The sequence below is a fragment of the Grampus griseus genome (assembly GCF_964374135.1).
Source record: "Grampus griseus genome assembly, chromosome: 14".
NCBI lineage: Eukaryota > Metazoa > Chordata > Mammalia > Artiodactyla > Delphinidae > Grampus > Grampus griseus.
The window spans coordinates 67,945,756-67,961,354 of NC_139008.1; the positions used below are offsets into that span (position 1 = coordinate 67,945,756).

The 15,599-nt window shown below is 41.2% G+C and overlaps 1 protein-coding gene across 2 annotated transcripts in view; it reads left to right on the top strand.

The window, feature by feature from the left end:
- The window catches only part of RALGAPB (Ral GTPase activating protein non-catalytic subunit beta), a 100,230-nt gene extending 86,393 nt beyond the window's left edge, over positions 1-13,837 (top strand). For both annotated transcript variants that reach the window (XM_082669789.1, XM_082669790.1), the window contains 6 exons: positions 2,320-2,442; positions 3,699-3,835; positions 5,532-5,640; positions 6,417-6,495; positions 8,747-8,895; positions 9,742-13,837. In XM_082669789.1, the coding sequence (XP_082525915.1) occupies positions 2,320-2,442; positions 3,699-3,835; positions 5,532-5,640; positions 6,417-6,495; positions 8,747-8,895; positions 9,742-9,935 (791 nt within the window). In that variant the 3' untranslated portion in view covers positions 9,936-13,837. The remainder of the gene's footprint in view (positions 1-2,319; positions 2,443-3,698; positions 3,836-5,531; positions 5,641-6,416; positions 6,496-8,746; positions 8,896-9,741) is intronic.
- Positions 13,838-15,599: the final 1,762 nt, after the last annotated feature.

Here is a 15,599-nt window from a genome sequence, read left to right on the forward strand (position 1 = left end):
GTGTATTTTGTCTAATAAATATAGTTTTCTATTAACAGATGTGTTTTTTAGACTTTGTGGCTGTCATTTAAGTTACATTCTTGGGATATTATATAAAAATCTTTGTAGTAAACAGCTGACTGTCTCTGAGAGATTCATGCCCATCTCTGCACAATCCTCCTGAGGAGCTGTAATCAGGATAACAAGTACCAGAGCAAGTATAAGTTTAAACTTAAGGCCTTTGCACCACCTGGCTAGTGCTTTTTGTTCTGGGAGCTCTTGAAATCTTGAAATCACTGGAAAGTTAATAATACCTCTCTCAAGTGGGTAATGCCTGTGTCCAGTGCTTTGAATTAGCAAAGTTTTTCTGTCAACAAGATTATACTCTCTCAAGGTTTCCCATTGAATATCATTGTGACTTGTGACTTGTAATTTTTTCTACTTTCAACCAAGGTTGAATCAAAGTATTTGAGGATATGCTCTAATTTTAATTGCACCTAACCTTTAATATGTGCTTGAGTGTATTTATAGACCAAGTTCTCATAAGTAGAATTGATAAAGGATTTGCACATTTTTTAGTTTGATAAATGTATAAATGTATCAGTTGGATGCTTAAGGTTGCAGGTAACAGAAAACCCGACCCAAATTGGCTTAGAGTTTGAAGGTCATTTATTGCCTCATATAACTGAAAATTCCAAAGATTAGTGTACATTTTTTGTTGCCATTTGATCAGCAGTCCTGTTCTATTTCTCTGCAGTTTTTCTTTAGCTCTGATTTCCATGTATTGGCTTTGTCCCAGCCTGGCTTTCCTCATAGTGCAAATAAGGCAGTTCTAGGCTTTACATTCACATACCACACTAGTCTGAAGAGGAGAGATTAGCTGAGTCTCAGAACCTCCCTTCTCCCCAAATCCTGAGATACGCAGTGATTGGACCACCCTGAGCCTGTCGCTGTGGCAAGAGAGATGGAATGATCCTGATAGAAACAAACAAGGTAGAGGAGGGGAGGGTGGAGTGGATGTTGGGGCAGTAACCACAGTGTGTACTGCAGTAGACACAAGTGCTTGCCCAGCATCTAAACCGGGAGTCAGCAACTACAGCCCATGCCTGTTTTCGTAAATAAAGTTTTTTTGGATCTCAGCCACACTTCTTTATGTATTATCTGACTGCTTTCATGCTACAACAGCAGACTTAAGTAGTCGTGGCAGAGACCATATGGCATGCAAAGCCTTATTTACTATCTGATCCTTTGCAGAAAATGTTTGCTAACCTCTGGTCTAAACTTCCTGTTTGCCACATCCTCACCAATTTAGGTGTCTTCCAGTCTGTTAGGTGAGGAATTTTCTATTTTTAATTATGATTGAGTTTCAGCATCTTCTCATATTTTTATTTCTTACCTGAGAACTACTTGTTTATTTCCTCTTCCCAGTTTTTTGTCAGGTTGTTGATCTTTTATGTATTACTGGCAGGGCATTGTGTCCATTTTAATTGAAAACTATACTAGCTCTCAGGAGTGTTACTTTTGTTAATTCAATCTTGCTGGCTTAGAGCAAATACTATTACTAAACAGCCTGTACACTTTCATATTATATCACTGATCAGTGGGGAAAGTGGAACAGAAGCAAAGCTGAGGAGCAGTAGAGAGAGACCAGGGACAGGAAATGCCTTGAAAGCAAGAGTACACACACGCAGACATCTGTCTCCCTTCCCTTCAGAGGGACTGTGGTAGTCTTCTCCCTTTTGATTACTGTTACCTCTTCCAAAAAGACTGTTGCCTAAATCCGCCTTATACAGATGAGCTAAAGGTCCTGCTAATCAGAAGTGGTCTGGTTTAGAGTAGTTTCAGAAAGTATGAAATTAAGATTTTATGATTTAAAGTTAGTGTATGTGCACCACAGCTACTGAGCCTGCACTCTAGAGCCTGCACGCCACAACTACTGAGCCTGTGTGCCACAAGTACTGAAGCCCGTATGCCTAGAGCCCGTGCTCCACAACAAAGGGAAGCCACCACAATGAGAAGCCCATGCACTGCAACGAAGAGTAGCCCCCGCTCGCTGCAACTAGAGGAAGCCCGCACGCAGCAACGAAGACCCAATGCAGCCAAAAATGAATAAATAAAATAAATTTTTTAAAAATACAACTTCTAATGTAAAAAGTAAAGTTAGTGTAAAGACATTTAATGAACATTTATGGTTTATTCTTCTTATACATTAATTGGTTCATGTCGAAAATGTACCTTCTATTTATTATCACTTTATTAACCAGTTAAAATTTCAGGAAGCAGGATGATATTGGTTTTCCCCACTTTTTAGAGCAGTAATGTAGTGTTTCTCATTCCTAGATGAAGTGATTTCCTCTGAAGATGCTGGGGCTAGCATTTTCAACGGACAGAAGAAGGTGCTGTATTATGCTGATGCCCTTACAGAAATAGCTTTTGTGGTTCCTTCTTCTGTGGAGTCCTTAAGTAAGAGCAGTTTTTGTATGGAACTATTTTTGTATTCACTGGTTTGTGCAGTAATATTGCATTGGGGGAGATTCTGAAGTCATCTAAGACATTCTTCAGCTTCAAAGGCATGATAGCTTTTAGATTATGCAGAGGTACAGGATGTTATCCCCTCTTAACTAAAGGAAAGTAGTTAAAAACAAGAAGACTGGCCCTCTAATAATAATTTTTAAATAAAGGAGATCCACTTTGGCCCATTTTTTAACTTTTTTTAATCTGATTAATACATAGAAGCCCTATTTTCCAGTTTATTCATTTCTTTCTCTAATTATGAGTAAGCTCTCACCTGCTTCCCTGTTGCCATGTGAGAGCCTTTATATGGAACCCCAGAGAATCCTGCAATTGGAAGGCCCTCATGATGGCATCTGGCTGATCTTCTAACATTGAGGAGGAGAAACTTCAGCCTAGAAAAGGTGGTGATTAAGCCTGTTCTTCTCAAGGATCAGGAGTGATCATTACTTCTCAGTCTGAATTCTTAGTCTTATTTTGCCTAGAACCTTTGCTTCTTGCAAATTAAACTCATTTCTTTGTGCCTGACCAAGCAGTAGGTGGAAAACTTCAGCTTCTTCATTGAGACCATCCATAGGATAGGATGCTGCACATCACACTTTGATGATCTCATCTCTAGGCTAATGACTTTTTGTGTACCCTAGCCTACCTAGGCAGCCTCCTCACCTTTGTATTCGGACCCTTAATTTTGCACTCTAGGCCCCTCTCTGTCTCTTACTCTGGGACCAGTTGTGTCCGTGGCAGGAGGGGCCTTCCATGTTCTAGGTCAGTGTCTTAGCAGCTGTTTGCCTTCACGTCAAGGCTGTGATCTACCACCTGAATTCCAGAAGCCAGGCCCCATCTGTCCTCTATGAACTGAGTCCCTGCCTGGTGTCTCTGGCCCAGCCTGTTTGCACCAACTCAGTAGAGCCAGAGCCAGCAAATTATGGCACACAGGCAAAATTCAGAACACTAAGAATGGTATTTACATTTTTAAAGGGTTGTAAATAAACTACAAAGAAGAATATGCAGTAGAGACCTGTATAGCCAGCAAAGCCTGAAATATTTATTACCTGATCCTTTGCAGAAAAACTTTGCCAACCCTTGCTCTAGAAGCAATGCTTTGCTTAAGTGACTTAGGTTGGACTGTTAGCATAACTAGTTTAATAAACACGTTTGCTCTAAGGAAGTAGTAGGTATTATAATTATTTTTTTTCTTTATGCTATAGCTGATTCATTGGAAAGTAACATCTCAGACCAAGATAGTGATTCAAATATGGATCTTATGCCAGGAATTCTGAAACAGCCATCCCTGACGCTTGAGCTTTTCCCTAATCACACAGACAATCTTAATTCCTCACAGAGGGTAAGTCACTTTGTTGATAAACCTCCAAAAATTTGTAGTGAAATGGAAGTAATTAAAAAAATCACACCTGAAAAGCTTTTAACTTTAACTCAGAGAGTAATTATAGCAGTACTGATTCATTAGTATCTTAATTTTTTTAATCAAATTCTTACGTTTTTCTTTTTTTCAGCTTGCAACAAATATTTAATTCTAATTCAGCCTTTGTTGTTTTCCTTGATTTAGCCATTTCAGTTCCGTGCTCGGTTCTTTCATCCATTCCGTCTCAAGCCTAGGTTTTTATTTGGTCCCTAAAATATCCACTAAAGGTACAACAGTTACTATACATTTCATAGCATTAATCATGCAAAATTCAACTTAAGTCTGACAACATACAGATGACAGCATTTTGAAGAATCGTCCAGTGTTTGAATAAATGCACTGAGTGAGGCAACACAGCAGCTACTACAAGAAGACAGCATTTTACTTTTATCCTTTTTTCTTACCTTATCAGATGTTATGTCTTATCTGTGTTCTCCCCTCATGTTATGTCTTAATCCTTACTGGAAAGTGACTGAGTAAGTGATAACAAGACTACAGGATCAGTTTACAGGTGTAAGAAAATTGATTTAGAACAAATAGTAAAAAAGACAAAAGAAGTGTAGTGTAAACCTTCCTGAAGCCCTTCTTCCATTGTAAAGGAGTTTAATTTGGCTCTTTCTACACTTAAAATGATTTTTAACGTAAGTATTTGCTTAAAAGAATATGGGAGAGGTTCACCTTTAAAATTGATTTGGGAAAAAAAGTTAACTTGTATAAAACTCTCTGAAGTAGACTGATTTTGAAAATCATGAATTGCTACCTTTAAAAAGGTTTTACAGAATACAGTTTGGAGAAGAACAAGTCAGGTAATGCGGAATTTTAGTCAGATCTAATGGTCAGGGATTGCTACTCATTTTCTGAATGCCAACGTGGTTACGATTAGAAGGGAACTTCCTCAACCTGAAACAGAACTCTGCTAGAAACCTGCAGCTAACATTATACTTACACATTATTCTGAAAGCTTTCGCACCAAATGGAGTCAAGGATGTTTGCTCTCACTACCTCTATTCACAAGATAGTAGAGGTTTTATGCAGGGAAATAAGAAAAAGAAATAAATCGCATAAAGCTTGGTTATTTCTTAAAATCCAAAGAATGACAACTCTTAAAGCACCATGTTTTCATTTACCACATACTTTGCAGACTACTAACAAACTTAAGGAAAGAAAAATCATATCAGTAGATACAGGAAAAGCTGTTGACAAGAATTCAACACTGAAAGGATCCCCAGGCAAATCAGTGATGTTGCTATGATGGAAAAATCGTCCTGCTTTCTGACCATAGAGATAGACTCAGATCCTTTTTAAGCACTCATTAAGGCATTGCATCAAATTTTATTTTTATAACTATAATCGTTTACTGTTCCTTATCTTTTTTTCATTTGAAGTTTCTAGACCTTCATTTCCTTGTTCTAGTTTGAGACTTGATAAACAGAGGAACCAAAGAAGGGCTTTTTTGCAAATGTATTTTATACTTTTTTCCAGAAGTGACTTCCCATGACGTGATCCTTATTTCACTGGGTAGCTTGATGAATGTATGGTTGTAGTTTTATTAAGCCAGTGTTTTTTATTTGTTTGTTTCTTTTTCTTCCCCTCTTCTGCTTTTCTCTGCCTCATATAGCTGAGTCCCAGTTCCAGAATGAAGAAGCTGCCTCAGGGGCGCCCTGTGCCTCCCCTTGGACCTGAGACAAGAGTTTCTGTAGTCTGGGTGGAACGCTATGATGATATAGGTAGTGTGTAAGGACTTTGTCCATTAATAAGATTATAATAGGAGGACGATGACTTGTTAAATGTCTAAAGGGAGTGGCAGCATAGGCCCTATATGGTGGCCAAGAGCTGGAACTGGAGTTCAGCAAGCCTGGATTTCATTAAGCCTTAGGTCACTCATGTGTTAAATGAGTGATCCAGCACTTATTTCATAGTTGTGAAGATTTGATGAGACTCATGGTTACAAAAAGCCTTTAACTCTTCTTGGTATGACAGTTACTGGTTTGTGACCACTTGGTCCCACTGCATGTAGCCCCCAGTTACCCCAGAACCTCTGGAAAGGAGAAGGGGGAACACCTCCCTCACCCTCTTTCCACAGACCCTACTGTCTTATTTTAGTGTAAAGCTTAATTTGTCCTTAGGGATTGTGCTATGGATATGTTTCTCATGATTTTTATGTAAGCTGCATTAAGAACATTAGAAATGTGTATTTATCCTAGAATCTCATCCAGCTCGGAGTTTATAAGAAAGTGTGAAAGTTGCTTTCCAGAACTTCTAAAGCTATTTCCAAGCCCTCTAAGACTATAGATTATGTTCTGTAAAAACTCTCTGCTTTAGATGAACTTATCTAAAATACGTCTTAAGGGAGAATTTTTTTTTTTAATTTGTGAAGAATAGTTAGGATTATATATTTTAGGATAGCGCAGTCCATATATATGTTGCCTGCTATGTGAAGAGATTAGGAAAATAGGTTTCCTAGGAGGGAGATATTAATTGTAATGCTATGATTTTCTTCCAGAAAACTTTCCCCTCTCAGACCTGATGACAGAAATCAGTACTGGTGTGGAGACTACTGCAAATAGTAGCACTTCTCTGAGGTACGCTCTATACTTGCTTGAAGTTTGTCAGCATTGTGTTTAAGCATAGAGAAACCTATTGTTTACAGTATGTTGATTGCAGTTTCATTAAGAGATAAGGACTTTAATGAAACAAAAGGGATGAAGGCAGTAAGAAGTAAACGTAATTAGGGGAGAAGAATCAAAGAGAGAAGTTTGTAGATTAATGCACAAGGTGATCAAATTAGCAAGGATTTTTAAATAGCATAATTAATTGCTGTTTAAATTTATCTGAGGCAAAAAAGAAAGACGGAGAAGTGGAGGCAATTAAGTATTAATGAAGACTGATAATAGAGTAGCAATATTAGATAGAAATAATGGAATTAAATTGGTCAAAACATTCTGGATAGATAGCAGTTAAAATGTCCTCATCACATAGGAGCTATTTAATGGGAAAATATTTCTAAGTAAAACATAATACTAACTTTATTATAATACTAAGATTTTTATTTTAGCTTTTCATGCACAAAAAGGATAAAAACAGAATAGTATGATTCTAAGAATAATAAGAATGTATCTGTGCAGGCTTTATTGTTTCAGAGCTTTTTGCTTGCTTGTCTTTGGTTTAAACAAATAATTTATATCAAGCTAAACTTGATATTTTAACTTTGAGTAAGTTCCTTCTGTTTCCATGATCTGGTTTGTATTGCACGTAAGATGAATTTAGATTACTGTTGTAGAAACAAAGTCAGTAAAGGTCGTTTATTTTAACATTATCATATTAAATTTCTAGAATAGGGCAAGTCATTCTTAAAACTTCCATGTTTGCTTTCGGGTTTTTTTGGCCTCACTGCGTGGCATGCGGGATCTTATTCACAGTTCCCCGACCAGGGATCGGAACCTGTGCTCCCTGCAGTGGAAGCACAGAGTCTTAACCACTGGACTGCCAGGGAAGTCCCCATGTTTTTTATGCTAAAGTATTTTAAAGCAAATTACAGATTTTCTAACATTCTAAATATGCACTTCTGAAGATTAAGAACACTTTTCAAATAGATAAAGATAACATTATTACAGTAATAAAGTTAGTAGCAATTCCTTAATTTCATCTAGTAGCCAGCTCACATTCAAATTTCTCCATTTTCCCTAAAATAGTCTTTATAGCTGGTTTGTTTAAACCAGCATCCATTTCATCCATCTGGTGTTAATTCTTTCAGTCTCTCAATACAGAACAGTCCTGTTTTTTCTTTTTTTCGTCCATGACACTGACTTGCTGAAGAGACCAGGATAGATTTCATGAGGGGTACTTTTCTAGAACTAGTTTGGAAGAGAACTTTTAAGTGTCTTGTACTGTTTGTTGTTGTTTTAATCTTTTTAGGTCAAAAGTTCTAATATGATTGGACTGTAAAATTTGTGTTTTACTAGTAGTTTAGCAAAGTTTAGAATTTGTCTTGGGGACAGAATTAGTATAGGATTGATTTTTATTAAATGTCTTAAAAAATTGACTCACTGTCCCTTTGGCCAAAATCACTTTAGAAAGCAAGCTCATTGTGTTGCAAAACAAACGCAAACCAAAACCCTGGCATATAGCATCGAAGAGTAACATGGGTACCTCTAGATGCATTGGCATAGCCCTGACACATGATGTGTAATTCAGTCTTCTAAAAGTACGGTTGCTGACCTTGGCAGCTGTGTTACCTGTTCAGAGGCTTTGAGGGCTTTGACTGTGCTAAGATTCAGCCATTTATCACCTCTGCTGAGGACAGTTGCAACTGACCCAGACTAAGGTCCTCCCAACCTCTTTCCCCAGCCCCTAAAAAAAAAATCATATCAGGGATTCCCATAGTGAGCCTAAACTGTTTCCACTTCTGCTCTGAGGTGCCAGCATTGACTGTGGTGGAATTCCCTGCCCTCTGGCCAGCCCCACTCTTGTTCCCTACAGGAGGGAGGAACTAAGTAAAAGTAAAAAAATGGCTGGTTGCTATTGATGGTTCCCCACCATACATTTTTCTGGTCTTTCCTTCCACTCCGTGTCCCCAGTGATTTTCTAAGCACAATTTTTAGCCCCTTTTTTGGTCAGCTTCAAAAGGCCAACCCCATTGATGGGTAATTAGGGTCAGGTGTTGGTGTGGGGAGCTTCACCGTGGGCTCCCAGAAAGAAGATTCTGAGCAGACTGGTCACTTGTCTCTTCTCAAATACTGCCTGGAAGTATGTCCCCTTGGTATTCTTATATTATACATGGGGGACTTCAGCTCTTGAATATCTGGGGTAAAAAGAGTTTTTTCTTTTCTTAAGATCTACTGCTCTTGAAAAAGAAGTTCCTGTCATCTTCATCCACCCTTTAAACACTGGATTATTCCGGATTAAAATTCAAGGAGCCACTGGAAAATTTAACATGGTCATCCCTCTTGTGGATGGGATGATTGTCAGTAGGCGAGCACTCGGTAAGCTTCATATGTGGCTGAAGGATTGAATTTTCTTTTCATTTCTTTTTTTTTAAATAAATTTATTTATTTGTTTATTTTTGGCTATGTTGGGTCTTCGTGGCTGTGCGTGGGCTTTCTCTAGTTGCAGCAAGCAGGGGCCACTCTTCATTGCGGTGAGTGGGCTTCTCACTGCGGTAACTTCTCTTGTTGCGGAGCACAGGCTATAGGCTCGTGGGCTTCAGTAGTTGTGGCACACGGCCTCAGTAGTTGTGGCTCACGGGCTCTAGAGCACAGGCTCAGTAGTTGTGGCGCACCGGCTTAGTTGCTCCACGGCATGTGGGATCTTCCCGGACCAGGGATCAAACTCGTGTCCCCTGCATTGGCAGGCGGATTCTTAACCACTGCGCCACCAGGGAAGTCCCATTGAGTTTTCTTTTTTTTTTTTTTTTATTTAACATTTTCATGAACCAGAAAGAAGCATAAATAAGGAAATGATGATATTACTTAGTAGGTCCCACATGTGGAAAATCCTGTGGCTCTTTTTAAAAGGAAGCATGTTTGGTTCTGTTTTGAAGTGTGCTTAATCTGCTAAGTACGAGCACAGCTGTAATTCACAAACTTCCAGTGCTGGAAAACGAGCATAGTTGTTTACACTGCAGGGCAGGAAATGGGTTGTCAGGCTAGATTTTGATTTTGTTTTTCCATGTCATCGTGTGTTTCTTCTGACAGTTTTATCTTAGTAGAGCTCTGTCTCTCTGGGGACAAGGAGTTTTGCAAATGGAATGAAGTAGTTTGAGTTTGCAGAGAATAGTTCACTTGAATACTGATAGTTCACCTAGCTGACTAAAACCCTCTGTTTTCAAGGTTTTCTGGTGAGGCAGACTGTAATTAACATTTGTAGAAGAAAGAGACTGGAAAGTGACTCCTACAGCCCACCACATGTCCGCCGGAAACAGAAGATCACCGACATTGTCAACAAGTACCGGAACAAGCAGTTGGAGCCAGAGTTTTATACTTCACTTTTTCAGGAGGTTGGACTCAAGAACTGTAGTTCTTAGACCACTGTCTGTCTAGGACTATTGAACTCTAGTTTGGAGCTATAATATCAAAGCAAAACAATTTGATAGGTGATCACTGTAACAATAAAACAAATCACTCCCCAAGAGCTTACTGTTTAATCACCAGAATAGAAGAGACACATTATAAACCCATCTGAGAGAAGACTTTTCGGCTTTTTAGTGAAATGGGCTCCCAGACACAATCATATTCCTGCTGGTAATGATGATATACGTTTTAGCCATAAACTTTCTTTTAAAAGTGACAATTTTAGTTAAATATAAGCCTTTTGAGGAGAAAGGCTTTTATGCATCTCAGTTAAACATGTGCATTGGTAGTTTCAAATTTGCAAATTAGAAGTTGAAGATAGTTTTATACCTCACTTTTTAGGAGGTTGTGTTCAAAAGTAAAATCTGTCTCAGAATCTTCTAGGACATTTAAAGACTCGTGTTGATAGCATGGAGGAGAAGGAAGGAAACCTCAACTTTCTGCTCACTCGTAGGTCCATTTGTCATCCAGCTCTCATCCAAATGTCAAACTGACGGAAAAGAACTTAAGTGTTTTTTGCTCAGATAAGAAGTCAGATTAAAATATTTCATAGTTTTTCTCCACACTTCAGAAAGTTATCTCATCACTGCAAAGGTCTGTCTGAAGGCCTCAGTTTCTGGGCAGCCCAGGAACAGATCTAAAATGGAAGCATGGCCCAGTCCTTTAATGAGGATACAAATGGAGTTTGTGGAGTTAAGTTAGAAGACAGCTGTGATGCCTCCACTCTCTCCATTATTGTCTAGCTCCGTGACATTATGACAGGTTAACCATTTGTAATTCCTTGGTAATTTCTTGGTTAAATATTAAGAAATATAAATTCACAGCAAAGGTTAAACATTATTTGGTTTCATCCATTGTCTCATTTCAGGACCAAGCAGGAAACTGCAGTAGTTTATGAAGGATTCTAATTTGGGGTTCAGGAAATAGCCTCTCAACGCTACTAATTCAGATCTCTCCCAGAGAGCTACTAGATTTCATCATAATTGACAAACATTGGTGACCACCTCCTTGGGTGGCTGCTTTTAGAAATGGCTGTTGTCATATTTTCTGGACTTTGCCGGCTGAAGGCACAACAAATCCCTGCCCGGGTTTTTGAAATACTTCTGTTACCTCGCTGCTACTTTTCTGCCAGGGATAAATGTTTTGAGGTGGCCAGACCCAGAACATCCTTACAAGGATTCCTGTTACAGTGCTAGAGTATACACTGCTCATTTCTCGTATTCTTATGTACTTTCTTCTTTATTAAGATTATTTTATGTTAAGAAAATAAGTGACATTTAAAAGTCCAAAGAGGAGTGATCACAGTTGTATAAGGGGTGATTTCCCACTTGAACTCTGATGTCAGTAGATTCTGTAGGTCAGGCCTACAACGGTCTGTTTGGTTTGATGTTTTGGTAGTTTAATTAGAGGGTGGGGAATAGTATAGGACCTAATTCCCTGTGCAGATATTTCTATTCCAGAAGTTCATGTTGATATCTATGAGCAAGAAACGGCATAGCAGCTCTTGGTTTTAAATTTGCCGTACCTTTTTCTTCGTGTTTGTTTTAAGCTCAGGTAAAGGTAACCTCCTCCTTCTATGACTCCAGTTTCCATTCAGGGTATAATATTATTCAGTAATTGATTTTCTTTTTAATCTGGGCAATAAATTGATGTTTCCAGATGGTAGCATGGGGGAGGGGGTTGTATGATTAGCGCGTTCTACCCTAAAAATGTTTTAGTAGCTCATCAGGTGTAAAGTGAGGTTTAACAACTTTCATGGAAATTCCAGATTGACATTTCATGGGAAAAAAATGAGCACTTGTTCTGATGGATGTGGACAAAGAAGGCTATAAATTAACGTGCAACTTACAACATTCCAGAGGTTAAAAATAACTGATGCAGGTGTACCTCTTCAGTGTGACTCTTCAGATAACACTTTTACCTTTGGCATAGTTCTGCTGTCAGCAAAATGTACGGTGGTGTGTGTGTTGGGGTGGCCTTCCTGATGCTTCAGTTTGCTCTAATTTCTGACAACTCTTTGTAATTCTAATGGCTTTGATAAGTCAGTGAACAACCATGTTGAATGCATTTATGATCTGGAAGACTTTGTGGGCTCCCAGGGAAGGAGGGATGGATTTAGGACTGTGCTGCTCCCAGAGACGTGAAACCCCAGTGTGCACAGCACAGACGGAGTATGGGGCACACATACCTCGTCAGGTGCCGACTCCTTCTGCTCAAAATCACATCTACCTAAAAAGGGAGTGTGGTGGGGACCCTTGGACCTTTCACTATTGTGGGTTTGAGTTCATGGTCACTAAATTCTCTCAACTGCCTTTGTAAAAGTCACTTTGAGTACAGTAATGCCAGAGGAGCATATTTAGTCTCTAATAATAATCTTTAGTAGTCCACTTGATAAATTTGCTAACATAGGTTCAGAACCTTTGGGGGGAAGCCAGGACCACTTCGGTCTTTGGCTTAAACAGTTTAGTTGCTGCATGTGACAGGTGCACCAGGGTGTGGATGAGTGTGGCATTTGTTGACAAGGAAAGCATTACCCAGGGGACAGAGGCAGGTAGCCCCTCGTAGTCCCTTCTCACATTTGGGGGGTAGGGGCTCTCTCCCCCTCTCTGATTGGGAGCATTGAGGACAGAGGAGAGCTTTTGCCTTTTCCTGTTCAGCCGGCTCTCTTTTGTCAGTGCTTCCTCCTAAGACCCCCTCCTGTCCGTTGGCCCTTTGACCTGGATAGTTACATGGTGGTTTGACTGCCTCCCGTCCTGGCAATATATACACACATGCATGCATGCTGTCCTCCATTTCCAGGTCTTCAGGTCCCCTGAGGCCACCCATTTTCCTCTGGACTCATTTATAAAAATAAAATACCTACACCTTTGGCCAGTAATGTCAGTTCCTACAGGTTTTGTGTGTGAGGGCTTCATGAATGGTTACTTCCTGCATACACTGAGGAAGCATTTGTCAGACTCTGCAGAGTGATTTTTAGAGAAGCAGTGTCTTCAAGAGTATTTATTTATATTGGAAGGTGGAATTTTACCCAAAGAAAGTGGGAGTCAGCCTTGCTCAAAGACATGTAGATGGTAAAAATGTATCGGAGGTAATTTGACACTCCTGCTGGTAGTTCTCCATTCAGCATTTTTAAACCCCTTCAGGTTATATCTTCCTAAAAAGAATTGATTTATATGTTTACATGAAATGGTAAGTTGCGTTAGGTGGTCTGTTTTAGGGATTTCCATGACAGCCTCTTTTCCCGAGATGGAGAGATTGGAGGTAATCCACCCGTTCAATGTGGAATCAAACTGTGGGTTCTCAGTAGCTAAAGAAGCCATGTACTGTATAGTGTTTTTCTCGGAGTATCAACTCATGTTTTTCAGATGCTTTTCTTTTTTTAATGGTGAGGGAAAGGTATAATTTGGGATTCCACAGTGCCTTGCATACAGTAGGCGCCCAATAAATATTTGTTGAAGCAAACCAAGTTTCCCAAGTCCTTGTCTCTTGCAGTGACCAAGAACATCTTTCTCCTCTGAAGGGCTTGGCAGTTGTGGCTAAAAAATAAGCAGTATCATTATTTGCTTGAAATCATATACACAATTTGTATGAATTTTGGTATGTTGCCAAGACATGATCTTTTTCTTATTGTATTTTCTGTAAATATTTCTGGCACTGAACTGTAAAGTAAAGGCGAAGTGTAAATATGAAGGTGTCCTGTGTACCCTCGCCTCCTGTGTTTCCTCTTCGTCAGTTAGGGAAGAAGGCCCAGAGGCTTGTTTGTATTTATGCAGCCCCTTTGTCCAGAAGAAACCCATGGAATATTGAATGTAATACATTTAGGCAATTAAATTTTAAGGAGATTCTTATCTAAAAATGTCATGTGTGCTTTTGGTTTGATTCTGGCATGGGTGTTCTTCATAATTTAGATCAGTAGGTTTTCACCCTGGTTTTGTAGAGTATCATGAAATACTCAAAATTTGATAAATTTAAAAAGAAAATTATTTGGCCTTCTATGCTGGAAGGAGCTTGTGTAACTAAAGCACTGCCAACAGAGGCCCACCTTACAGAGGCTAGCAGTTGCTGAGCGGCTGGCTGGCTCTCTGTGTCCTGGGAACACAGAAATGCCAGCTGAGCTCCCTGCCTGCAGAAGATCTGAGCTCTGCCAGGGCTGGCCAGTCAGGAAAGCAGAGATGCAGGGGGAGGTCCTCCCGCTGCCCACTGGCCCTTTGAGTAGGGTCTTGGCTGCAGAAGGTTCCATGGGGCCAGATTAACACCTAATGCCTAGGTCACACGTGGCGGGTGGGGGGGGGGCGGGTGGTACCACTTGAGCAAACAGCTGTGGTGCATGACTCTGCCAAGAGCCACCCCTCCAGCCTGGCACTGACTCCACGTGACAATGCGTGGCCCCCCAAAGTGCAACTGGAAGCCCGGGCTGCGAGTTGCCTCCCCTCAGGTGTGTGTCCACACCTGCTTGCCTCCTCACCACAGGACCTGCTGCTGGGTTCTGGTGGCCGGGGGAGCTTAGCCCTGGGCTGACTGCACGGTGGCCCTGTTTTGGGGTCTGGCAAGGGTATGTGTGTTCGAGCCTTTCTCAACTGTGCTGCTCAGCTCTTTCTGACCCCCGCCCCTTCAGAACCCAGTGCCAAGGGACCTCCCTGGTGGTCCAGTGGCTAAGACTCCGTGCTCCCAATGCATGGGGCTCCGGTTCGATCCCTGGTCAGGGAACTGGATCCTGCATGCCACAACGAAGAGTTCGCATGCTGCAACTAAAGATCCTGCGTGCCACAATTACGACCGGCACAGCCAAAAACGAACAAACAAAAAACAGTGCCAAGAAATCACCCCAACCCAGACCGCCCAGCTCTTGGTCTTGGCCCCCGGGCCCCGAGCGGTACAGCTTGCCAGGCTACCGTGTTTCATGGGTGCACATTCTAATACCATCTGCCCTGACCCTCCTCTGCTGGGGACTTGGGTCATTCCACAGCTGGGCTAAGACTCCCTTTAAACACACTGGCCCTCCAAACCCCAGCTGTCCCCGCCCCCATTTTTACTGTGGCTGGACCCCTCTTACCCTTCTCCCTGGGCCAGTGTCTTCCTCTAAGGGGGTCCTTCCACTCCATGTCTCCCCTAGGTCTACCACCCACTTCCTACAGCGGCTCCCCCAGCCTGGAACTGGGTCTGCCTGACTTTCCAACCTATGCTCCATGAGATGCCGTGGTCTGAAAATCAAGTCGGCCTCAGACTGGTTGCCCATTGACGTGTGGCGTCCGAGCCTCACCCCCTGGAGGTTCTGACTCAGCAGAGCAGGGTGAGCACGCCAATCGGCATGTCTCATTAGTACCGTCCAGCCCCCTCCGCCCCTCTGCTGGCAGTGGCTGAGGCAGGTGGGCCAGTTGGAGAATACCACGCTTCCGCCTTCCTCCCCTCCATAAGCAGCAGCTGCTCTTCGTGTGGACTTCCTGCACCCACCAGGCTCCCAGCCTGGCCAGAGTCTCTCTCCAGCTTAGGGGCTGTCAGGCCCTGGGAGGTCCAGCGCCTTCTTCCCGTCGTGGGACCTGACGCGGAGATTTACTGACTACTCCATAATGAAAGAATGACAGAGGCGAGGGGGAGAGAGAAGCTCAGCATTTGGGGGT